The sequence below is a fragment of the Leucoraja erinacea genome, chromosome 32, assembly GCF_028641065.1.
Source record: "Leucoraja erinacea ecotype New England chromosome 32, Leri_hhj_1, whole genome shotgun sequence".
NCBI classification, from domain to species: Eukaryota; Metazoa; Chordata; class Chondrichthyes; order Rajiformes; family Rajidae; genus Leucoraja; species Leucoraja erinaceus.
In genome coordinates this window covers 746,036-770,768 of record NC_073408.1, presented here as the reverse complement: position 1 = coordinate 770,768, position 24,733 = coordinate 746,036, and the positions used below count along the sequence as shown (strand labels likewise).

General features: G+C 39.7%; 2 protein-coding genes across 2 annotated transcripts in view; one reads left to right on the top strand and one right to left on the bottom strand.

Annotated features, from left to right (window-relative positions):
- The window catches only part of gkup (glucuronokinase with putative uridyl pyrophosphorylase), a 41,042-nt gene extending 30,224 nt beyond the window's left edge, over window positions 1-10,818 (top strand). Inside the window, exons 16-23 of the mRNA XM_055660509.1 lie at window positions 574-666; window positions 2,083-2,143; window positions 4,895-5,008; window positions 5,120-5,177; window positions 6,188-6,256; window positions 8,154-8,217; window positions 8,832-8,903; window positions 9,231-10,818. Coding sequence (XP_055516484.1) covers window positions 574-666; window positions 2,083-2,143; window positions 4,895-5,008; window positions 5,120-5,177; window positions 6,188-6,256; window positions 8,154-8,217; window positions 8,832-8,903; window positions 9,231-9,299 — 600 coding nt within the window. The 3' untranslated portion in view covers window positions 9,300-10,818. The remainder of the gene's footprint in view (window positions 1-573; window positions 667-2,082; window positions 2,144-4,894; window positions 5,009-5,119; window positions 5,178-6,187; window positions 6,257-8,153; window positions 8,218-8,831; window positions 8,904-9,230) is intronic.
- The window catches only part of sc5d (sterol-C5-desaturase), a 61,628-nt gene extending 46,988 nt beyond the window's left edge, over window positions 1-14,640 (bottom strand). The window contains exon 1 of the mRNA XM_055660512.1: window positions 14,528-14,640. The gene's annotated coding sequence lies outside the window, so the exon portion shown is untranslated. The remainder of the gene's footprint in view (window positions 1-14,527) is intronic.
- Between the last annotated feature and the right edge of the window lie 10,093 nt (window positions 14,641-24,733).

Here is a 24,733-nt window from a genome sequence, read left to right as displayed (position 1 = left end):
AAATGCTGGTAAAATCAAAGGTAGACACAAAATGCTGGAGAAACTCAGCGGGTGAGACAGCATCTATGGAGAGAAGGAATTGACGAGATTTCAGGTCGAGACCCTTCTTCAGACTGATGTCAGGGGAGGCGGTGGGACAAAGAAAGAATGTAAATGAAGACAGTAAGACTAGTGGGAGAACTGGGAAGGGGGAGGGGATGGGGAGAGAAAGAAAGGGCTACCTGAAGTTAAAGTAGTCAATGTTCATACCGCTGTGGTGTAAACTACCCAAGCGAAATATGAGGTGCTGTTCCTCAAATTTGCGCTGGGCCTCACTCTGACAATGGAGGAGGCCCAGGACAGAAATGTCAGACTGGGAATGGGAGGGGGAGTTGAAGTGCTGGGCCACCAGGATATCAGCTTGGTTAGCGGACTGAGCGGAGGTGTTCAGCAAAACGATCGCCGAGCCTGCGCTTGGTCTCGCCGATGTAGAAAAGTTGACACCTGCAACTAATTCACCTCTTTTTTGCCTTAGTAGAATGATGATATAAATTCCATCAATCTTTGAGACCAATTTCAAGTTTCTTTTGACAGGATTTGCCAAAGCCACTTAGAGCAAACTTTATTCTGAATGTAGAGTCTGAAGAACTCATTATTACAGCTGGACTCCAAGATCGAGTGGTCCAGGTAAAGTTCAAATTTCAAATATGCATTGGGATCAAATGAATTCCATTTTAGCAATGGAAGGTATAATTTTAAATTGCTTAGTACTGCTTAACCCTTAAGCACAAGATCATGAAATGAGCACAAGGCATCCTGAAGCCTGGATGGGCCTGCAGCTGAGTGGCTGATAGAGTAGGATTGCTGTTTAGCACCCATGGAGATATAGGTCAGTTCCTGAATAGATCTGAGCAACCCTAATCCTACCTCAGCAACATAACACATGGACCACCTCTTGCACTACAATGGACTTGCTTTCTAATTGTGCTTTGCTCTCTCTTTTTTTTGCAGTTTTTTTTCTTTTCACCATTTAGAATTGATGTGTAATTTGTTTTTTAATTTATGCATACGATGCATTGACCCATCTTAATACTAACAGCACTTCTTTCTATTGTGTGGCAATACATTTGCATTGAAAAGGATAGAGCAGAACAGATCTTGGAGCTCAAAGCTAAGCATTTTTAAGGTGCAGTGAACTTTCAGCATAACCAGAATCTGTAACATTGCAGTTTGATGTATTCCTTACTCCTCCAATACAATGAGCTCTGGCTCAATGAAAAGGAGCAGAAGGCATGGTCGATGTGAATCAGACACACATAATAGTGAAATACCTAAATGGTGAAGATGTAAAACCTGCAGGCTAAACAGTAATCCTACAACAACAGATCCCTGAAAACTGCTCTCTTACCACGTCTGTTTGTGAATGGTGAAGTGGGAAATTAGCAGGAAGACAGTCTCCAAGAACATCCCTATTGTCAAAGACATTGGAGATAAAGCAAACATTTGTAAACACTGTCACCTAGAAGTGCTAAATAGATGGTCCATCTAGGTTCCCTTCTGAGATTGCCACCATCACAATAGGTACTCTTCAACCAATTCAATTAATTCCAATTGATATCAAGAAATGGCTGAGAGAACACTGAATACAGCAATGGTTATGGGAACAAACAGCAAATTGTTGCAACACTGAAGACTTGTGCTTCTGAATCAACGACGCCAGTGGGCAATGCGTTACGGTATAGTTACAGCATTGACATCTACCTAATTATATGGAAAACTGCCCACAGTGATCTGTTCCTAAAAATCAGGACTAATAATGTTCATGACAAATAATTACTGCCCAATCATTCAATGTCAGTGTCCTCCTTACCTCAACTAACACTACCAGGAAAACAAGTAATTGGTTATAAATAAAGTAAGTGTAAGAATTTCTCATCTCTTTCAATTGCTGATTTTACACTGCAAATCCATTCATTTATCTGTTAGTAATGGCCACTGTGTTTCAGAGTAATCTGTTTAAGCTACGCTGACACAATATTGGATTCAATGCATTGTTTAGCATTATTTCTGACTTGGTGGCTCAATTTATTTTATGCATTTTAGGTTTATGAGGGGCTGGTTTACATGGATTTCAGTAAGGAACTCATGGAGAAGCAGGGCTATGGTAAGAGTTTTACTTGCAGTTGAGAAGTGATAAAACCCTATATTTAGGCTGCACTTCCGATGAACTTTGATTAAAAATTATATTGGGCAGTGGAAGCGTTTTCCATTTTATGAAATATTTATAGCACTAGATCTGCTGCTGATATGCTCCGCTGCAACTAGCTCTGACCATATTCCTCTCACTACATCAATTGACCCTCACAATCATTTTGTTTAAATGTGTAACCAGTTTCTGTTTCATTTAATTCCAGCTATTTGTCTCCATCTCTCCCTCTTATAATAAGTTCAACTTTGCAACCATGACAGGCTAACAACATTAGTTTTTAATTCCTTTCTGGTTATTATTGACTGTCTAATACTTTTGACCTCTAAATCAGGTCATGCATAAAGCAGCTTTTTATAATTATAATTCTTCCATCCATTCCCTGCTCACAGTTTCTAATCTTGCTCTGTGGATCTCACTCTGCAAGGAAGGTTTATGGGTGAATATTTGTGCTATTTGCAAACCACCAATTTAGTTTGGAGATACAGTGTAGAAACAAGCCTTTCACCCATCGAGTCCACGCCCACCAACGATCACCCATACACTAGTTCTATGTTATGCCAGTTTTGCATCCTGCACACAAGCAGTAAATTCCAGATGCCAATTAACATACAAACCTGCACATCTTCGGAATGTGTGAGGAAACCAGACCACTTGGAGAAAACCCACGCAGTCATGGGGAGAACATACAAACTCCGTACAGACTGCACCCATAGTCAGGATTGAACCTGGGTCATTAGGGCTGTGTTGCAGTACACAATTTGCTGGTGCGTTCTGTAACCTTTTTGTATAGAACCTCTGGAAGATATGAGCTTTTTATCCTCCAATTTTGTACAAAAGGTCACAAACAGGTGTTGTAAAAATCCCGCAAGGCTTTGCTACCCTATTCATAGAACAGTACAGTACAGTATTATTCATCAAAGTATAACATTTTACATGATGTTTCCTATCATAAGATATGATTAAACGTTGTAAAAAAGGAAATATAAAATGAGGAGATTTAAAATGACATAGTTGAACATGATGTTGGACATAGTACAGCACAGGAACAGGCCCTTTGCCCCACAATGTCCATACCGAACATGATGCCGGGTTAAACTAATCTTCTCTGTCTGCACGTGATCCGTATCCTGCCAATCCCTGCATATTCATGTGCCTATCTTAAAGTGACTTAAAGGCCACTGGGATAACTGCCTCAACCATCCCTGGCAGCACATCCCAGTCACCCACAAAGTTGCTTCACATGAACACAAGCAAGCCCCTCCATTATTTCACAACCTTAAGCCAAATCACTCGTGATCTATGCTGCCTTGTTTGTCAATAGATAATATTGGGATATGGAATTTTCGCCTTGATACAATTAATGAACAATCTAAGTGGTAATTATTGCTGCATGAAAAGAAATAGTATATTAGGTATGTTGATTAAGCTTTTTTTATGAAGTGGAAATCCTTACAAAACATGAGCAAGTGGCAAGCTGCCACTTTAGAAATTAACCATGTCTGTTTCTCTCTAATTCTTGATCATTGTCATAAAGAAGTATGATTTTTAATGTTGGCTAAAGAAGAAATGCTGGAAATAGATTTCGGGAGAATTCATCAACTCTTTTTTAAAATAGTGACATGAAATCTTTTACATGTGTACTGTGCCTCCGTTTAATGTCCCTCCGAGACACAGGATGATGGTGTCCCATCATTCCATGCAATAATGCTAATCAGGTCATCATGGACAAGGTGGGCCAAAGGGTCTGTTTCTGTGCTGTACAGCTTTATGACTACATGATACCTTTTTTTTTGTTACCCATTTGCTCTGCCCCTCCATTCTGAGCAAAAAAAGAGCAATTCCAGATAATTTAATTTTGCCAAGATTTACAGATCGCTTTGGAATATTTGAAATTACATTTAAGCTGCAAGGCAGGACATACAAAATAATCCAAGTTTAACTCTCTTGAGGTGGCATAGAAACACAAACACAAACATCCTTAATGTGCTTAATGGTCGTGGAGAGACCTTGTGCCCTCCTGAGCTACCACTTATGTCCATAGCCCAGCTGTAATATTGTTATCTAATCAAAAATTAACTATCATGATTCTTCTAGCATTAAATATAACCACCTTCTCAGTGTCAACTTAGATTGCTATAATGTGAAGGCTTAAAAGAGTAGAACTTTTAAAGTGCATCCCAGATAGCTTTTTAAGGCAGTCCAGAGAGGCAATGGATCCAATCATTGGAAATGTAGGTGAGCAAATGGTGCGAGAGTCCTTGGGAGAATATTTCAGAGATAGTGTCTATTAAGATTTTAAGATTGTTATAAAAAGGTAGGAGAATAGATTGGAAATTACGATTGTGAACAGTAGAAGGGCTGATTTCAATAATGATAAGACTACATCTAACTCTGCAGGTCAATAATGCAATGGTGAGAGTGCAGGGCCAGTGAATTCCTGCAATGATGAAGGGTAAAGTCAACAAGCCTAAGAAACCTTGGATATCCAGGGACATTGGGGATTGAATAAGGAATGAAAAAGGTGGCTTATCCTAAAATCAAGCAAGACCACATGATGGGGTACAAAGGATCACTTAAGATAAAAGTAATCAGAAGGGAATTGGGTTGGGGGTAAGGACAAACCCAAAGAAGATGCTCTAGGTAGAGGTTATTGGTTGGGCAAGACTGTGTTTATTGATATGTTTGGCATACTTTATCTACTTATAGGAAGCTATATTAATATGGATATGAACTGTTTACCCAACTTCTGGCTTGCTTACATGGGAGATCCAAGTGATTCTGGGAAGATTCATAGTAATGTGCGACAAAGATGGCTCAATGGTAAGTAGAGACCAACGTTAATATAAGATTCAATTATCTTGGTTGTGTTTTTACGACTACATGTATTTGCCAATGAATTACAACTAATGTGAAACTTTTCATACTTCTGAGGTGATTCTGATGTTGGGAAAGCAATGAAAACCTTTTCAGAACTCACTGATCTGGCTAGGTAAGTATTTTTTGAGAAAATTGGAAAGTTGGAAACATTATTCCAGAATTAGTATACAGTGCTTTAGTAATAGCCATGTGATTGAAATTAGTTCAGTGGATGTGGTTGGGAAGTAACTTGAACAGAGGATTGTTAAACCTTTTCAGAAGGCAGTTAAGAGTCAAATCAATTCAAGTCCAAAGTCTGAGCAAGAACAGCAAGTTTTGTTTTCTTAACTACTTTACTTTATTCTAATGGTTAATTTAAAAATATATATTTTTTTTTAAATCTGTTGGAGTAGTTTTAATTGCCCGAGACAATTGGAGACACGAGACTGTACTAATTTTGGTCATAACACCACTTGAGGTCTATTTGCCACTTGAATCCTACCAACTATGCAGAATGCCTGTCAGTTGCAGAGGGTTAGCATCTGATGAATGAAAGTGCATATGGTTAGTAACTGGGTGACAGGAGTCAGATGTCGAGTGCAGGCAACTAATTAAATCCAGGATGATTTAGCCCATTAAGTAAACCAGGTGGATTTTTATTATAATCGGTAGTTCTATTGTTGGAATTAACTGTTAATTTCAACATTTATTTGAACACATTTAAATTCTATGGCATGATTTTAAATCGGCCTCTGAATGGAATGATCAACTCTGCAGATGGCAAGATCAGTAATTTAACAGGAATAAAACAATGTTGTTCAAATACTGAGAGTAATGCAGCACAGAAAAAGAACCCTATGGCCTACTGTGTCTCTACCAACAATCAAGTACTTGATCCATAGGCTGCTCATGTGGATACTTCTCGATAATGCTATGGCTTGCTTAACATGCAAATTGTCAGAGTATAGCAAATATATATTTTACTCAAAATAAATTAGAGCATGATATACCATTGTTGCCCATTTAGTGAATTAAAACTATAAATATCATAAATGCAAAACAAGAACTGAACTGCTGAAAATGATGAGTTTCTTTCAGAACATTGCACATGGTTAAAAGTAACCTTTCTTTCTATTTCTGCAGGATAGCTCTTGAGTCTGGGAATTGGACTGATCTTTTTGAGTTGATGAACAAAAATTTTGAACTACGAAGGTAAGGCTTAATTTTCACAAGTTAACAAGTTATAGTAGAATTAGACCATTCCGCCCATCCCGTGTACTCCGTTATTCAATCATAGCTGATCTTTGCCACCCAATCCTATTTTCCTACCTTCTCTGCATAACCCTTGACACCCATTCTAATCAAGAATTTGTCTATCTCCTTAAAAATGTCCACTGACTTGGCCTTCACAGCCCTCTGTTCCACAGATTAACTACCCTCTGACTAAAGAAGTTCCTCCTCACCTCCCTTCCAAAAGAGTGCCCTTTAATTCTGAGGCTAAGACCTCTGGTCCTAGACTCTCCCACCAGTGGAAACATCCTTTCCACATCCACTCTATGCCTTTCATAATTCTAAGTTTCAATAAAGTCCCCCAGCAACCTTCTAAACACCAGCGTGTAGAGGCCCAGTGCTGTCAAACGCTCAGCATATGCTAATCCACTCACTGCTGAAATCATTCTCTGGAGCCTCTCCAGTGCCAGCACATCCTTCCTCAAATACGGGGCCCAAATTCGCTCACAGTACTCCAAATGCGACTTGACAAGTGCCTTATTGAGCCTCAGCATTACATCTCTGAAAAAAGGAACTGGCGTTCGGAAATATAATTTTATTCAATTACTAGACCAAGAGGTTGGATCCTGTCCCCTCAACCGCGCGTTGAGGGGACAGGACAGAGAGTTGGGTGACAGAGGGGAAGGGCCCTCTGCCCCTCTTGATCCACCCCTCCCTCTCCCCCCTCCCTCTCTTTCTCTGCCTTGGGGAGGGGGTAGAAATGGAGGGGTAGGGAGTAGAGGCAGCAGCTACCGAAGTCGTAGAGCACAAGCCGGGTCCTCATGCGCCGGGCCCGAGCTAGGCTGCGGGTGTCATTGACCAGAGTGAGGCCCGTGGCGCTCTGAGGACGGTGAAAAACAGCGGAGGGCCTGCCGTTCGTGGCTTCCGCGAGGGTAAGCTCACTCACCAGCGTGACAGACGATCGGGCGGGGGAGACTGAGAGGAGGCCGTCCCCCGTGACGGGCACGACGGCGACTTTTCAACTGCACTTGTCCGGGGCCGCGCTGCAATAACGACAGCCGCCGCCATGTTGTTGAACTTCAAGAGCCCAGCGGAGCGAGCAGCACAACTTGATCACGTGTTCACGGGCTTCAACCCAGAGCCCTGGGGGGGGAGGTGGGGGAGAGGGTTTTAAAACAATTTTAGTAAAAAACTGGGGAAATAATTAACCAAATTTTCAGAAGAGGAAAATTTTGAAATCATGAGGTAAATCTCTACCGGAATATGTTCCGGTACTGAAGAAGGGTTTCGACCCGAAACATTGCCTTTTTCCTTTGCTCCATAGATGCTGCCTCACCCGTTGAGTTTCTCCAGCATTAATGTCTACCAAATGACACAAGGCTGTTTGGCAAGTGCTTGTGTTGATTTGAAGAAGATTAACCTATCACGTGTCCACCTTCCAGCTCTTGATCTACAATCGTGTTAACTATTGAAATACATGTCAAGACACTTTTTAGATGGTAATCAAGGTTGCTTACTCTACCTCATTTCAAGCAGTGAGTTTCAAATCGCTCCCAACCTTTACCTTTTCACTCCTCTGATCCTTCCACCAATGAGCTTTAGTATAGATCCATCAAACGAATAAAAATAGATCCTCTATTTAGACTCCAATTTTCATCGTTCAATTTTTAATTTGAACTGGCAATTGTACTCAAAGGATTAAATAGTCAATGTATTATTAAGTAACTGTCATTTTGAGAAATTATTTGATACCATTATTGAATGGTTACCTCAGTTTGTCATACAAAGGTCAAAAATTCACTGCATGTGCTTTTGCACATGGCTTCAAGAGAAAATAGAGAATTTTCAATGGAAAATAATTGCTTTCTGCTTATCTAAGGTCCATATATACAGACTCTTGTTTGGGCGAAGGAAATCTAAGGATGGTACAACTTGGCAGAAAGGTATTCACTATAAAAAGTTTGTTAAAACTTTAAAATGTGTATTCCATCTGTGTTCCTATGTGGTAATGGTATCTGAATCCCAGTATGAAGCATTTACTCAGAGATGTAATAGTAAACTTTAGAGTTAAAAAAAACAGCACAAGATTGATCACATTGGAGACAATTGACTCTCTTCTGATTCACCCTAGTGTAACCTTTCCAAAATATTGGTAGGAATGAATTATAAATTATACTTCATTAATTAATTATGGAAGGATTGTATTTATGCTTGGTCCGTGTTATATAAATACTATGGCTTTACCTATAAATTATTTTGTGGTAATTTAGTGAACAATAATAATCTATTTTATTCTTATTTTAATGATAAATAACTAAAAATCATATTTTTTTTAAATTATCCCAATTACTAATGGTAATTAAGATTTAAGTCTAATGAATCTGTCATTAACATTTTAATATTTAAAATCCACAAATATGCCATGCATTTCACTCGCCATTTGGGTTAGCAAGCCATCTTGATTAATTATGAATGTGATTCTGGAATGGCTTGACATGTTCAGATAATAACTCAGAGAAAAACTAGTCTGTTACATGCGCATCTGTTATTTTTACAGTTTGGCTCAGCTGTAAAGCTTCCTGGCAGTGGAGGAGCAGTAATTGGTCTATGCTTGGACCCTGACAACCGGGTATGTTCAAATATGCCTGTGCATCAAGCTGCTGGTATTATGAGATAAATGAAGAATTGAAGTTAACTCCCTTTTGTTTTCAGCAGTATTCAATAACCAACACGCTTCACTGGTTTAGTGCAACAGTTAAACATCAATTTAATAAACAACATCTTCTAGGTGCAAGGAATAAATGTTGACTTCCCAGCAATGCCCCTACATGGAGCATTGAATAAGAAAATAAATGTGTGTTATTTCTATGTTGAGTTATTGTTCTATCGTCATTTTTAGCACTCTTTATAGCAGGTCACATTAAATTTACTGTGTGTGTTTCCATATTCTTTGCAGGTTGAACTAAAGAAGGCTTTCCAAGAAGCTGGGTTTGTGATCTGTGACATTGTCCCATATGTTCCTTGAGTTTTATCCAGTAAAAATGACAGAAGAAAGTTTTCAAATGGAAAAAAGTTTTTTTTAAATCAACTGTAATTACAGAACTGATTTACAATTAATGGAAATATTTCAAATATTTTTAGTATTCTATTGAATATTTTCATCTTGCATTCAGTCTGTACTCCTAGCTGCCTAGTGCTGTGTGGAATATTGTCCAAATAGCTAAGAGATTACACAAACATATACCACAGCAAAAATATAATTGAAATTGATTACTTCGTGTAAGCAATTTCTCAAAAGTCTGTTTTTATCCAATGTAAATTTTGGTCAGTTTTCATCAGTTTCAAATTTGAAGGTAACTATGCGATTATATGCTGCTATAAAACTTAAGTTTCATAGATGGAATGTGAATGTGTGCTTTAAAAATATCTGAAGTAATTTTACAGATGTCAATTGAACCAGAGATTAGATGGTATCCCTAAAAGAAAATGTCTTTTTTTTTGTGTTCTGACAACTTCTTGACACCCAACACCCTCAATGCATGAAAGAGAAAAACAGCTTAATCTCCTGACCTTCAACAATAAAGGCAAAAAAACTACCATTTTTAAAATATTTTGAGGTCGGCTGTTACTACTGTCCTCAAATAGCTTCAGTAGTGCTGCTGCCACATAGAACCAGCTTTTGACTTAGGGTGCTGTCTCCGTGCTGTTTGCAAATTTCCCTTTGACCGTGCAAGTTTCATTTTGATGCTCGCATCTCCCAAAACACATTGGTTGGTAGGCCGTTGGCTGTTATAAATTACCACCCAGTGTACACGGGTGATTAGAGAATCAGAGAGATAATGGGACTGGGAAAGAGAAAGTGTTGACGAGAAATAAGTGGGGGAATGTGATTCATGGGATTGCTCTGGGAACTAGTATAGACGTAATAGCTTCATGCCATAAGAAATTGTGATGTAATTTATTGGTATTCACAATATTCTCTCATTGTTTTCTCTGGAACGTCGGAATTTGTGGACATATGTAAAGTTCTGAGAGGCATAGATAGGGTGGACAGTCAGAACTTATTTTTCCAGGGTAGAAGTATCCTACACTAGAGAGCATAGCTATAAAGTGAGAGGGGGAAAGTTTACACTGAGGGGGAAAGATTTGCGGAGCATGTTTTTTACACACAGAGAGTGACGAGGGCCTGGAACGTATTGCCAGAGGTGACAGTGGAAGTAGACACGATAGCCGCATTTAATGTTTTTAGATAGGCACATGGAAGTGCAGGGAATAGAGGGGTATATGGATCACATGCAGGCAGATGAGATCAATTCAGGTAGTCATCGTGTTTAGCACAAATATTGTGGGTCGAAAGGCCCATTCCTGTGCTGTCCTGTTCTATATTCCATTCATTTCTAAGGTAATGTACATAATAAAAATAGTCACACTATTCGAATTATGCTGTTGTGAGTAACAGGTATTCTTGCTTGGTATTTAGATGTCAAATAATAAAACTGCTGCATTTAATCATTGATTTGTTTTAAATAAAATTATTACCTACAGATAGTTTAGAATGCCTAATTCCATACTGATATACTACAGCAAAATAAGAATTGTATAGTATCAATTTCTCATTTTTTTGTTGCAAAGAGTTTTCCTGATTTAGCCTGACAGCAATTATAATAGGAAGAGTCTTCCGTCTGGTGCCCCCATTTATGTTTTTTATATTCTGCTAAGCACGAATATCTAAAAATAGAAAATAGAAAAACCACAGAATGAAAAAAGATAGATTTCTACTCATTCTCTTAAATTTTTTACACAGAGAGTGGTGAATCTGTGGTATTCTCTGCCACAGAAGGTAGTTAAGGCCAGTTCATTGGCTATATTTATGAGTGAGTTAGATGTGGCCCTTGTGGCTAAAGGGATCAGGGGGTATGGAGAGAAGGCAGGGATGGGATACTGAGTTGGATGATCAGCCATGATCATATCGAATGGCGGTGCAGGCTCGAATGGCCTACTCCTGCACCTATTTTCTATGTTTCTATGTTCTCTTAATGTTGGAAAGAATATAAGGCATTTGAGAGTTTAGGGCTTTGGCATTTAAATGTACGCCCATCATTGGGCATTTCATTTCTGTTTCTTTTGCTATTAGAAATATTTACAATACAATACAATAATACTTTATTAGCCAGGTATGGGGGTCCAGGAAAGAGCGTTCACTTCAAGGCCGTTTTCACCAATCTTTCCACCACCAGGCACAAGAAGCGCAAGACAGACACCATTATATGCAGATGCCAAGAAGTGTGTTCAGCTCTGGCTGAACAACTTCTAATCTTGTGTGTGCGCTCGAAAAGAAGAAGACAAGTATGTTTTGCAACATACAAGGAATTTCATTTGCCAAGTCAGTCATACAAATAAAAAGTAACAGCACACAAAATACATTGTAACATAAACATCCACCACAGTGACTCCTCCACATTCCACACTGCGATGGAAGATGAATAAAAGTACAATCTCTTCCCTTCTTTGCTCTCCTGTGGTCGGGGGCCTCGAGCCCTCTGTTGACAGGATGATTTTGACTCCTGTAGCCTGCGGCGTTTGGGCCCTTCATGTCGGGGCGATCAGCTTCCACATCATGGGGGATGTCAGTATCCCGCGCCAGACGGGGGTCGGGGCTTGTCGAACATCTGCGTAATTGGAGAGCCCGACCCAGCCTCTCCCAAGAAAGTGACCTCTCGATGTAAAGTCCACAGGCCGCGGTTGGAGCGATCCCAGGCAAGGGATCAGCCCCAATGTAAGTCCATGCCCCGCAGAGGGGCTCAAAGTCCAGCTTCACGATGTTAGGCGACGACCGGAGATACGACCTGGAAAACAATCGTATCTCCGGCAAGGTAAGAGACTGATAAAAAAAAAATTCCCCCGATCTCTTCTCCCTCCCTCCACGTAAACCAAACCAGAGAACATTTACACAAACTTTTTAATTGCACTAAAAATAACAAAAAAAGACGAAAAAACACAGACTGTTGACGGGGCTGCCAATTGTACGGCACCCCTGGTGGTTTGTACCCTGATGATTTTCGTAATAGTTACTCTTAAGAGTGTATGGAAAAATCTCACAAATCTCTTGCCCTGCTTTCATCTCAGAACCATCAGAGTTTGTTTTTATTACCACAGAGCTTTAGTCTTTCATCCCTGTGTAATTCATTATGCATCTTTTATGTACCCATCAAGTCTTTAAAGCCATAGTGTCATAAATGGAGAAAAAAATATATAACATTCTAGATGAGGCTTAACCAGTATTAACGATCCATGTTTCACTATTATGATTTTGTTTGGAAAAAAATCTTCTTAACCTGTCTTGGGGTCTGCAAAGATATGTACAGGTATCTCCCCACCTGGTCTCTGATCCACACCATTTATTTCAAATTGTTTTTCTTCATTCATCTTTCCAACATGCATCACCTAATATTTCTGTTATTTCATGGACTGATCAATGGATTCAACTGCATAATTAGAACTTCAATACTGAGAATGTTGGCCTGGGAGAGAACATTGCTGTTGCTTCATTTATCCAGAGCATATGGAGTACTTTTCAGAAGCAATATTGGTAGTAACTTTGGAAAAGCCTTGTTTTCCACAACAATGAAGGAGGATACGAGATCGCAGTTGCCTGGTAGACCATAAATTTATGTCAGGTGTGAAGTTTTGATCCAGCATTCCTCAAGAGAAATTAAACAGCTCTATAAGCACCTCAGGCAGAGGACCAAAAAAGAACTTTGGTTGAACAACCATATGGTGGATGGAAAGAGTGTGGAGCTCCCAGCAATTTGCTGATAACTATGACATGCATGGATTCTTTAGCACTGTTAGGGTAATCAATAGTTCAACCTTCCATAGCCCTAATCTATTAAGAGGTAAGAACATGAATGTTTTTTAAGGAGAAAGGCAGCAAATATTTGCTTGAAGAAACACTTAAAACCTTGTCAACTGTGATTTCATCCTAGTCATGGGCACCCTTGACTCTGTCAAATAACAACCTTTTCGGATCAGCCATGCTATCACTACGGATCAACAATACAATACAATACAATACAATCAGTTTTATTTGTCACTTGTACATAAAGTGCAAGTGAAATGAATTTACCAGCTGCGGTACAATGAAAAAGAACACACAAAAACACAATTAAAATTTAACACAAACATCCACCACATCATTCATCACTGTGGTGGAAGGCACACAATTTGGCCAGTCCTCCTCCACTTTCCCCCGTGGTCGGGACCTCGACCCTCCGCAGCCGCCGCTGCGGGCATCCAGATGAGTGAAAGTCAAGGTAAGTCCTGAATCGGTGCTTCCCCACCGGAGACCGTGGCTTCAGATTGGTGTGGGCCGCAGGCCGACGTTCGAAGATTAAAAGTTCCCGCCACGCCGCAGCCAGAAGCATCGTAGACTGCAGGGCCGGTGGTTGAAGCTCCCCTCCCGGGGTCCCTGACGAGGGACTCCGCTCCTGATGGTATGTCGCTGCCACGCCCGTGGTAGAAGTAGGCCGCGGGTCGGCGGTGGCAGCTACTTCTCCTCCCAGGTCCCCAACAAGGGATCCCAGGCTGCGGACGCAGTGCCAGCTGGAGTTCTGCAGACCGCGGCTTCATGCTGCCACGGGCCAGCAAAACGGAGAGCTTCCCTCCGGCGAGCCCCGGCGAGGGCTCGCCCACTCCAAGTCGAGAGTCCACGCTGTGCCCGCGGCTGAAGCCTCAGGCGCGTCTCCGGGAAAGGCCGCACTGATCCTTGCTGTTAGGCCACGGGGGAGGCGACATGGAAAAAGTTGCCCCTCTGTGGAGGAGGCGATCAAAGCGGTTTCCCCCTTACCCCCCCACACCACCCCCCACACAAGACACACAAAGAAACATACATTAAAAACATACATTAAAACATACTAAAAACACAAAAAGTAGAAAAAACTGACACGCTGCTGGCAGGCTGTCGGCTTGCAGCGCCCCCACCGACCAAGAAGTCAAAATGGCCATGTCCTTTCTAAAAGCGTACAGGACCTTGCGGTTTGACAGTGGCTATTCATCTACAAAGACTTTTAGTCACAAATCTACAATGTCAATACCCACATCTGGTAAGAGAAAGATGTACTTGTACTTCAAGAAGAGAAGATATCAGCAGGAACATTACAATTGTCTAGAATCTCGCTGGAATTACTGAAAAAAATATATTAACAGTTTTCACCTTTAAAACTTGTGATGAGTATAAATAAAAATGAATTGAACCTTTGCCTGGTAGATTTTTGATGTTTGTTATCCTGGATCCCAAATGAAGAATGTTCCATGAGATTTAAGTATAAGTAATAGGCTGGGGACCACTATTCCAACATGAGTTTTACACCTTTAGGAGAGGACAACAACAATTAGAGATTTTTAAGACTGAATGCAATAATCTACAAACAACAAAATTATATCACAATATTATATACTTACAATGTGAGTGTTGATGTTATCTGCTGTGCTTTATTTAAAAAAGCCAAGACATTTAAGTGGCAGATTTGTATTTAACATTGCCCTACTCTACAATCAGATGGGAGAGTATTAGTGAGAACAATTTTAAAAAGCACTCAGATTCTTCATAAATAACCTGCATTTTTTATGCTGAGGTGCCTTAATAATACCATTGACGTTAATAAATGTGCTCTAGATTTTCTAAAGAGTGGTTGAAAGGTGAGCACACACCTCTCAGTATGAAATTTGATAATAATTGGTACATATAATCAAAATATTAATTGCTGGTCCAATTTCTTTTGACCTTGACATCGTGATTCCATTCATAAATTTTTGGACTGGATTACAAAATATTAAAAAAATAAAATGGGATTCTGATTAAGATATACTATACACCAAAAGATTTGCCACTATTATTATATGATAGTGTTTCTTTTTAATTCCTAAGAAATTGCATGATAGAAAATAAATATTTTCACTAGCTAGCTGCATGTGTATTGCAAAATGTGGCATGCACCAAATTAAGACGTTTATGTAGTTGTAAGTACAAACGCTGGCTATTCCATTTTACCTTCCCTCTCTTGGGAACAAATAGAATGTTCTGTTCAACTTGAGCAGCTGCCCAGAATCTGCATATGGTTTACATAAGAAATTTAAGCTAGTTCTTAGAATAGACAAAACTTATTGCATATAGAAACATAGAAAATAGAAAATAGATGCAGGAGTAGGCCATTCGGCCCTTCGAGCCTGCACCGCCATTCAATATGATCATGGCTGATCATCCAACTCAGTATCCTGTACCTGCCTTCTCTCCATACCCCCTGATCCCTTTAGCCACAAGGGCCACATCTCACTCCCTCTTAAATATAGCCAATGAACTGGCCTCAACTACTTTCTGCAGGAGAGAATTCCAGAGATTCACCACTCTGTGTGAAAAATGTTTTCCTCATCTCGGTCCTAAAAGTTTTCCCCCTTATCCTTAAACTGTGACCCCTTGTTCTGGACTTCCCCAACATCGGGAACAATCTTCCTGCATCTAGCCTGTCCAACCCCTTAAGAATTTTGTAAGTTTCTATAAGATACCCCCTCAATCTTCTAAATTCTAGCGAGTACAAACCGAGTCTATCCAGTCTTTCTTCATATGAAAGTCCTGACATCCCAGGAATCAGTCTGGTGAACCTTCTCTGTACTCCCTCTATGGCAGGAATGTATTTCCTCAGATTAGGAGACCAAAACTGTATGCAATACTCCAAGTATGGTCTCACCAAGACCCTGTACAACTGCAGTAGAACCTCCCTGCTGCTATACTCACATCCTTTTGCCATGAATGCTAACATACCATTCGCCTTTTTCACTGCCTGCTGCACCTGCATGCCTACTTTTAATGACTGGTGTACCATGACACCCAGGTCTCGTTGCATCTCCCCCTTTCCTAATCGGCCACCATTCAGATAATAATCTACTTTCCTGTTTTTGCCACCAAAGTAGATAACCTCACATTGATCCACATTATACTGCATCTGCCATGCATTTGCCCACTCACCCAGCTTATTCAAGTCACCTTGCAGCCTCCTAGCATCCTCCTCACAGCTAACACTGCCCCCCAGCTTCGTGTCATCCGCAAACTTGGAGATGTTGCATTCAATTCCCTCGTCCAAATGATTAATACATATCGTAAATTGCTGGGGTCCCAGAACTGAGCCTTGCGGTACCCCACTACCCACTGCCTGCCATTGTGAAAAGGACCCGTTTACTCCTACTCTTTGCTTCCTGTCTGCCAGCCAGTTCTCGATCCACATCAATACTGAACCCCCAATACCGTGTGCTTTAAGTTTGTATACTAATCTCTTATGTGGGACCTTGTCGAAAGCCTTCTGAAAGTCCAGATATAACACATCCACTGGTTCTCCCTTATCCACTCTACTAGTTACATCCTCGAACATATCGGTGAGTTGTGCCGAAGGACCTGTTTCCACACTACATGACTACATTACTAAGTGGCAGCAATGTTTGGGTGGTTCCTTCTCAGTTCAGATGAAAGATCTTCAACCTGAAAAGATAACTTGTTTTTTTTCCACAATCCTGCTCCCAATGCTTCCAATCCTGCTGAATCTTTTCAGCAATTTCTGTTTTGAAATGCAGTTTTCCAGCATTTGTAGTTAGTTTCATTTCCATCTATAGTTGTGTTTATTGAATCTGAACCATTTCATTGCTCCTATTACTACTTCCCACAGTGGCTGTAAGTATCCTGTACTACATACAACTTATTATTGCTGGGCCACATTAGTTTGAGATCACTCAAGGGCTCAATATTTAAATTATAATCTTCCTGATCAGATCTTTTGTAACCACTAAATTCTCTATACTAGGGTGGCCATAATAATGACACTTCCATCAAGGAAGTGATATCAAGCCTAGTAATAAACCAGAGCAATCAAATACCCACAGCAGTAGTGTTAACAAAGCTCTACTTAGCCAAGATAAAAATAATATAAGCGGGGGGTGGGGGCTGTACAAGGAGATGGGAATAGGAAAGATGGAGTCACAGTGAACAATCTATAAAAATAATAGTTACTGTCAAGGAAGGAACTTTTCTAAAAACTGCAATATTTAAGATTACAAAGAACTGTAACACGCAACTGTTACAATTAAAATCATTATTTTGGGTTTACTTGTAGGGTTTAAGATTGGCTTTATTATTGAGCCAAGGTCATTTGTCATGGCAGCTTCTTTGCCTGTACGAACAGATAACCAAGAAACTTAAAGTAACAAAATAGATGTATGTTAGGTTCTATAAATTAGGGCATTCTGAAGTATTTTATAACTAAGGAGGAACTTCTTCTTCTATCGTGTGGCATGCACAGCCTAAAGTTGTTGGACAACTTGTTCAGCATTCAAAATAGTCCTGGAGGAAATGAATTTATGTTCATTTTTTATGTAATTTGTTTAGATTTTAAATCACCAGTCACAAATAGATTTGAAACCAGAAGTGAAAAGTGTTTGGGACTTAAGGTTTAAGAAGCAACTGCAGATGCTGGAAAAATCGAAGGTAGACAAAAACGCTGGAGAAACTCAGCGGGTGAGGCAGCATCTATGGAGTTTATCTAGGGACTTTAGGTGGGGTTTTTTTAATAAGCAACATAAATACGCAGTAATCCACAACTGTGGATGTCTACAAGTCAGTTAACATTTGTAGAACAGAAACATAAGTTTTCTCGATAAAAAAATCTGTCTTCAACTATAAGGCAGATTTTTTGGCTTTTGTGAGTAAAAAAAACTGGCACAAGCAAAATTATCAAACTCTAATGTTTATCTTTGCCATGTGTTGTCAAACTTCATTTTCATTTCCTTGATTTCATATTTCTCCTATAAGTGCCTCCACCACAGTGAGGAGGTGCCTGGTGAACTCACTGTGGTGGATGTTAATTTGTGTTTATTGTGTGTTTTGTTATTTATTATTATATGTATGACTGCAGGCAACGAAATTTCGTTCAGACCTAAAGGTCTGAATGACAAATAAAGGAATCTAATCTAAATGTATTTCATTTCTGCTCAGTTGGACAAGGAAAATACAAAAGATAGTATATTATAGTTAAATGCACAAGAAAAGTTGAACAAAGACCAATTGATCTAAAGGAGTAACAAGTTCAATGAAGGATAACTGTTTTCAAGTAAATCTGAATGCAAGAAATACATTGGAGATTTGCTCACAAAGGCATTTGGAGTAGTTTGATGCACACAAGGTCACCTTCACTTGCAGGTTGGGTGAGGAGAGGAGAAGTTGTTTCCTCAGCTCTGTTGCTTTTCCCAATCAAAGATCTATCTGTGATCTTTGCTTCTTCCTCTATAATCTTTGCTTCCAATGACTGGATGTTGGGCGGCGCGCATGCGCGCGGGTGCAGCCCAGGCCCCGGGGTGAAGGAGCGTGTCGCTCAGACGCGGGGCTGCGCATGCGCGTCCGCCCTGGCGCGCGCGGGTTGGCGGTTGGCGGTTGGCGGTTGGGGGTTGGCGGTTGGCGGTTGGCGGTTGGCGGTTGGCGGTTGGCGGTTGGGGTTTGAATGTGCGCGGGTGGCCGTGGCGGGAAGCTGATGACGCTCGCCTCCACCCTCCACTCCACTCCACAGGTGGGCAGTGGGAGCTTGATGGTAGGTATGAACGCACAGGACACTGCAGATGCTGGAATCTGGAGCAAATATTTGTGTTTAAAACCCCGCTGGAGGAACTCAGCAGACCCAACAGCATCAGTATTGTTGTCACCTGTACAGTGAAAAAACATTGCATGCACAACAACGCAACACAGGTGAAGCAGAGAGTGAAATGAGGAAAAAAATACCAGCATGCAGAATGTAGTCTTACATCGAAAGCGCACATAAATAAAAGTGTTGGGCTGCTGTGAGGTAGGTTGGAAGAGTGACCACACACTTGGAAGACCTGATGTGAACTTCTGAGGAAATGGAAGCATTGATGATGTGCTGCCTCTGAAATTGCATCCCTATCATCTCGATCCACAACTGAATCAGACTGAATGAAGGGTCTCGACCCGAAACGTCACCCATTCCTTCTCTCCATAGGTGCTGCCTTTCCCACTGAGTCACTCCAGCTTTTTGTGTCTACCTTCAATCTAAACTAGCATCTGCAGTTCTTTCCTACACAGATAATCAGACATGTGCAAGCCTCGTAGTCTTGGAGGGGGGGATGCTCCTCAAACTGCGGGGCATCTTGGACAATACAGCTCACCTCTTCCATGACACACTGGTCAACCTGAGGAGCACCTTCAGCAACAGACTGGTTCCATCAAGAAGCAGCACAGAATGCCACAGGAGATTCTTTTCCCCTACGGCTATCAAACTATAACTCCTCCCCCCTTTCTGTCATGGGGTAGACTTGCTCACCTCCCCAATCTTTGTACATCCCCAACCCTGGACTTTCCACTCAGCACTTTAATTTCATGTATCTTGTGTTTTATGACTGTTGGCAGACCAATTTCCCTCCTGGGATAAATAAAGTTCTATCTTATCGTCAGCAAATTTAAAGTTGACATTAGAGTTGTGTCTGGCTGCACACTCATGGGTATATAGAAAGACTTGGGCATGGACGCAGACCTGAGGTGCCCCTGTGCTGGTGGTCAGTGAGGAGGAGGTGTTGCTAATTTGTACTGATGGAGGTGTGTTGATGAGGAAGCCAAGGATTAATTTGCACAGGGACCAGCACAGACCCATTTCCCCGAGTTTGATGTTAAGTTTGAAAAGGATCATGCTATTGAATGGACTACTATAATTGATTAAAAAAAAAGCCTGACCAACATGTTCTTGTTGGCCTCGTGATCCAAGCAGAGAAGATCCAACAAGATTGCATCCACTGCCAAGCTGTTGTGGCGATGGATAAATTGAAGTGGATCCAAATCCTGTCTAAGGCAGGCATTGATGTCCATCATAACCAACCACTCAAACACTTCATAACAATGGGTATGGGTACCACTAGTTGGCAATAGTTGAGGCATATTCCTTGCTCTTCTTGTGTACTGATATTTTATGGATGTTTATTAAAGTAGGTGAGGTTCTTGGACTGTTGTAGTGAGAGATTGAAGATATCTACAAAATCTCTGGCCAGTTGGTCAATGTGGATTTTATGAACTTGGGTTGTCTGCAGCTATGCTGGAATACTGGCAGGAAGTGCTCTCCTCCACCTGTGCACTTCAAAAAATGAGTGTGGAGTAAGTTACCAAGGCAATGTGCAGATGCTACCGGTGGGAGCTTGTGTTGGTAGTGCTGCTCTCGTACTAGGGTGAGATGTGGCAGGCATGTTTGTTGAGTGCATGCCACTGCTGGGGACCATCAGTGGCTGTTCCACATGTTACATACTTGCCAAATCCTATGTTCTCTCATCACCTGTTCAATATGATGGAAGATACTACTTTTCCTTCCCTGTTCTCCCCAGCTGTGTAATTTCTCAATGCAATTGCTATTGAACTTGCTTCAATCTTCACAGTTTCTGACCCAGCAATAAACAGGCTGATGTTTCTGGCACAGCAGGTAAATATACACATCAGAATTACTCCATGTAGCACTGATTCCATGAGCATTCTCATTCCTAGAAATACAACTAGTGTGCTAAGTGAATTATCGGTGTACTTACCTCCATCTATGGATTATTGTCCATTCTTCTTGTACTTTTGCATGGTACATCTAGACACATTTTTCTCAAATACATTAAAGAATTTTTTTGTCTCACGATCATTTGCATGTTAGGTTTGAGTCTTGAATGATCTAAAATCGAATTTGAATTTCCATGCTGTTTTAGTGGAACAAAATGATACTGTACCGAGACCAAAATGTGAAATTTTGCTGCTAATGATAGGTTAATCTTTGCTCTCAGTTGTAATTAAAATAATTCCTTGGGAGGCGGAGTTTATTTTAAATGCAGCATATTTTACAGCTCTAATATATTATCATTTGACAAAGAGTCTTACAAAATAATATAGATGTGTACCATTGAGTGAAGAAATATCCTGATCATTCGTTTTGCATATTATATAATACTTAAAGGATCCGAGGAACAACAAAAAATTGTCCATGGCAAATTCTGGATTTGCACTTTAATTTGCAATGTATGATGGGGAAGGTAAAGTTAGAAGTAAAGAACATGAAAGTATCAAAATGATCGTACTGGTGTAATAGAAATTAATAACAGTAAAATGTTTTAACTAATTTAGAGACTGTTGTGACTATTCCAATCAAAATTGCTGAGACCAAAGGTGCAAAACATAGAGAAGAAATGGAGGTATGTAAGCTATTTTTTAATGCTATTTTTCGACTAAGATTTTGGCTTTCTAAGCTTTGGTAAACTATTGGTTAAGGAAGAACTTCATGCAATCAGATAAAATATATAACATCTAAATCACATCTTAACAGCAATGGCACCAATGTACTGGAGTAACTCAGCGGGTCAGGCAGTATCTCTGGAGAACATGCATAGTAAACGTTTCAGACAATGATTTGATCACAGAATAATTCAATTTATATGTACAATATGTTCACCGTCCATCAGTTGGTCATCATACCCGGCCTCATCATACTTCCCAGTAATTGGTCATAACCATTCAAGATATTCCTCTCCAAGTACACATGTGAGTACTGTTTTTATGTGGTATGTGGTACCACCCTTTAGGCAGTGAATTCCAGACACCTACCATTCTCTGGATGAAACGATTTTGCTTGGATGAAAATGTCTTTAAACTAATTAGCTCTCATTAAATCACATAATGCTGATTTTTTTTTCAAATTGGCGATTATGTCTTTCCAAAGAGTCACTTCACTTAGGTAGTGCAAACAAAATTCCACCTGAAAAACTTTAACAAAAAATTAAATGGTATAATGAACTTGTGTGCAATATCAAGCACAAAAGCAGGACATTTGGCCTCAACCATTGGTACACTGACAATTAATGAGGTAAATATTTTCTAGCCACCATAAATTCTATATTTTTCAGGGTTTTTTTTCCTTTCTCCATTCCAGATAATTAATTTTGGACTTCATTTAATTTAATTTCAAAAGTTCCTGTATGTGAGAGACCAAAGGAACAAACAAAATTCTCATTATCTCTAATGAATGAGGCTTGGAGAAAAAGTACAGTGGGCTCAGCATCTGAATGAAATAGTTTATTCTGATATTTTTTTCCTGTTTGTGTCCCATGTTTAACAGTTTTTGATTAAATATCAATGTTAACTTTTAGTTTTTCTCTGTATTAGTTTGAACATAAAAGCAGAAAAGATCTAATTGGGCTGTTGTGATGAAGGAATACTGTTTCTGATTTATTTCCACCCCTTAGAAGCAGACCAAACAAATCGGAAACATTAATTTTGGTTCCTTGCCTTGTGTGCTTGACTAGACTGAATGTTTCTAACATTTGTATTTGTTTGGTATTGTGTAGTGTTCAGTTTCAGTATATGATTCTTGTTCATTGGTTGTTATTTCAGATATGCCACATATAAAGTCATGTTTTGATTGGTTAGAAGCTAAACTTTGCCTAGAATACAAGTAATGAATGTGCAGGAAAGAACTGCAGATGCTGGTTTAAATCGAAGGTAGACACAAAATGCTGGAGTAACTCAGCGGGACAGACTGAACAAGGGTCTTGACCCTAAATGTCATCAATCCCTTCTCTCCGACACCACCCCCAGCCTGCACTACCTTCTAGGTGGCATAGGTTTAAGGGGAGTTGAAAAAAAATTAAAGAGGACCTAAGGGACAATTTTTTCACACACAGCGTGGTGTGAATAAAGAGCGAGCAACCAGAAGAAGTAGTTAAGGTTGTATGATTGCAACATTTCAAAGAAAATTAGACAGGTACGTGGATAGGAAATATTAGAGGGGTATAGGCCAAACAAATGGGACTAGCTCAGGTAAACAACCTCGCATGGAGTAGTTGGGCCAAAGGCCTGTTTCCGTGCTGTAAAATTCCCAATCTAAACTCCCGACTTTAAACATTCCAATCTTTTGCTAAATTTGTTTTCCCGCTCGGAATGCCTATTTTACTGAAGCTCTAGCACTTGTACATATTGGTGAAATGCCAAGTAATGTTGGACAGCCTCATTGGCCGTTAAAAGAAAAATGTGATAGTTTTTCAAAATCTTTTACTACTGGCTTTGAATTTACTCAGTGATTTTAAAGCAAAAGATGAACAATATGCCTGCATGCCTTGTATATTACAGACTGAATTCACTGAAACAAATATTCAGACCAAACGGCATGCAGCTTTGGCTTCTGTTTCAGATGGAGGAGCTTTCCCTTCTAATTCAGAATCAATGGAAAAACTCATGCATGGTAATAACATACAAAAATGCACCAAACATTATTTTTATATGTCAAATTGATATTACTGCCTTTGAAATGTTTCTTAAAAAACAATTACAACTTTGTATTGTGGTAGCCAATACAGAATAATAAGTAACTAATTCTAAATGGATTGAAACAATTCAATTCCAAAAAAGTCCAAAAATATATTTTTGTTGTTGCAAGTTTACTTTAAAGTAATTCTCTGTTTTTCCATCTTACATATAATTTCTAAGCTTATCTTTTCCATTACTCCCTATTTCTATGAAACTCCTAATCACCCCAATGTGTTTCAAAATGCAATTATTGATTGTATAGGTCCATGGGATGCCTTATGGTCATGAAAAACACCCTTTGAATCTTCTCTACTGACCTTCCTGCATGTAACAAAAGTATTACCCATCCAACATTTGACATTGAACACATAACATAACATTTCTCAATTTTATGCAGAATACCCTTCAATGAGAGAGTGTGTAATTAATTGAATACAAAAGAGACATTAAAAAGCAGAGGATAAAATACTGTAGTTTTACATAAATATAATCTATTAAATATATTATGCAGACTTGCACATGTATAGGCAGTCCACAGGTTATGTGAGAGTTCCACTCCTGAGAATTGTCCATCAGCTGATTTCTCCATGTCAGAAACATACATTTTCTATAGTTACCCATATTGTTCATACAGTTGTTAGAATTGTTTATTTTATTGATTTTTTTATTGCCACATGTAGCAATAAGTAAATTATGTAAAATAATATGTGTGTTATGATTGTGTTTATAATTTGTTTGGTTGTTTTGTTGTTCCGCGAGCATTGCCACTTTCATTTCACTGCACATCTCGTATGTGTATGTGACAAATAAACTTGACTTGACTTGACTTGACTAGCAAGATGTGAAGCTCTGTGTGCTATCCAGGTGAATTATGCCAGAATTTCTCAAGATAATGTGAGAGGAAAAGAAACAAAATGCAGAATAAAGTGTTACACTTATTTTGCACCTTCTCTTTAGCTGTGAGGGCTGCAACAGGATAGTTCAGGAGATCAGGAATTCATCCTTGGCATCTGAGAGATAAATTCAAGTCTGAAAACAGTGGGAAAGATGCTTTTCTTGAATCTAGTGGTATGTGCTTTCAAGCCTCTGTATCT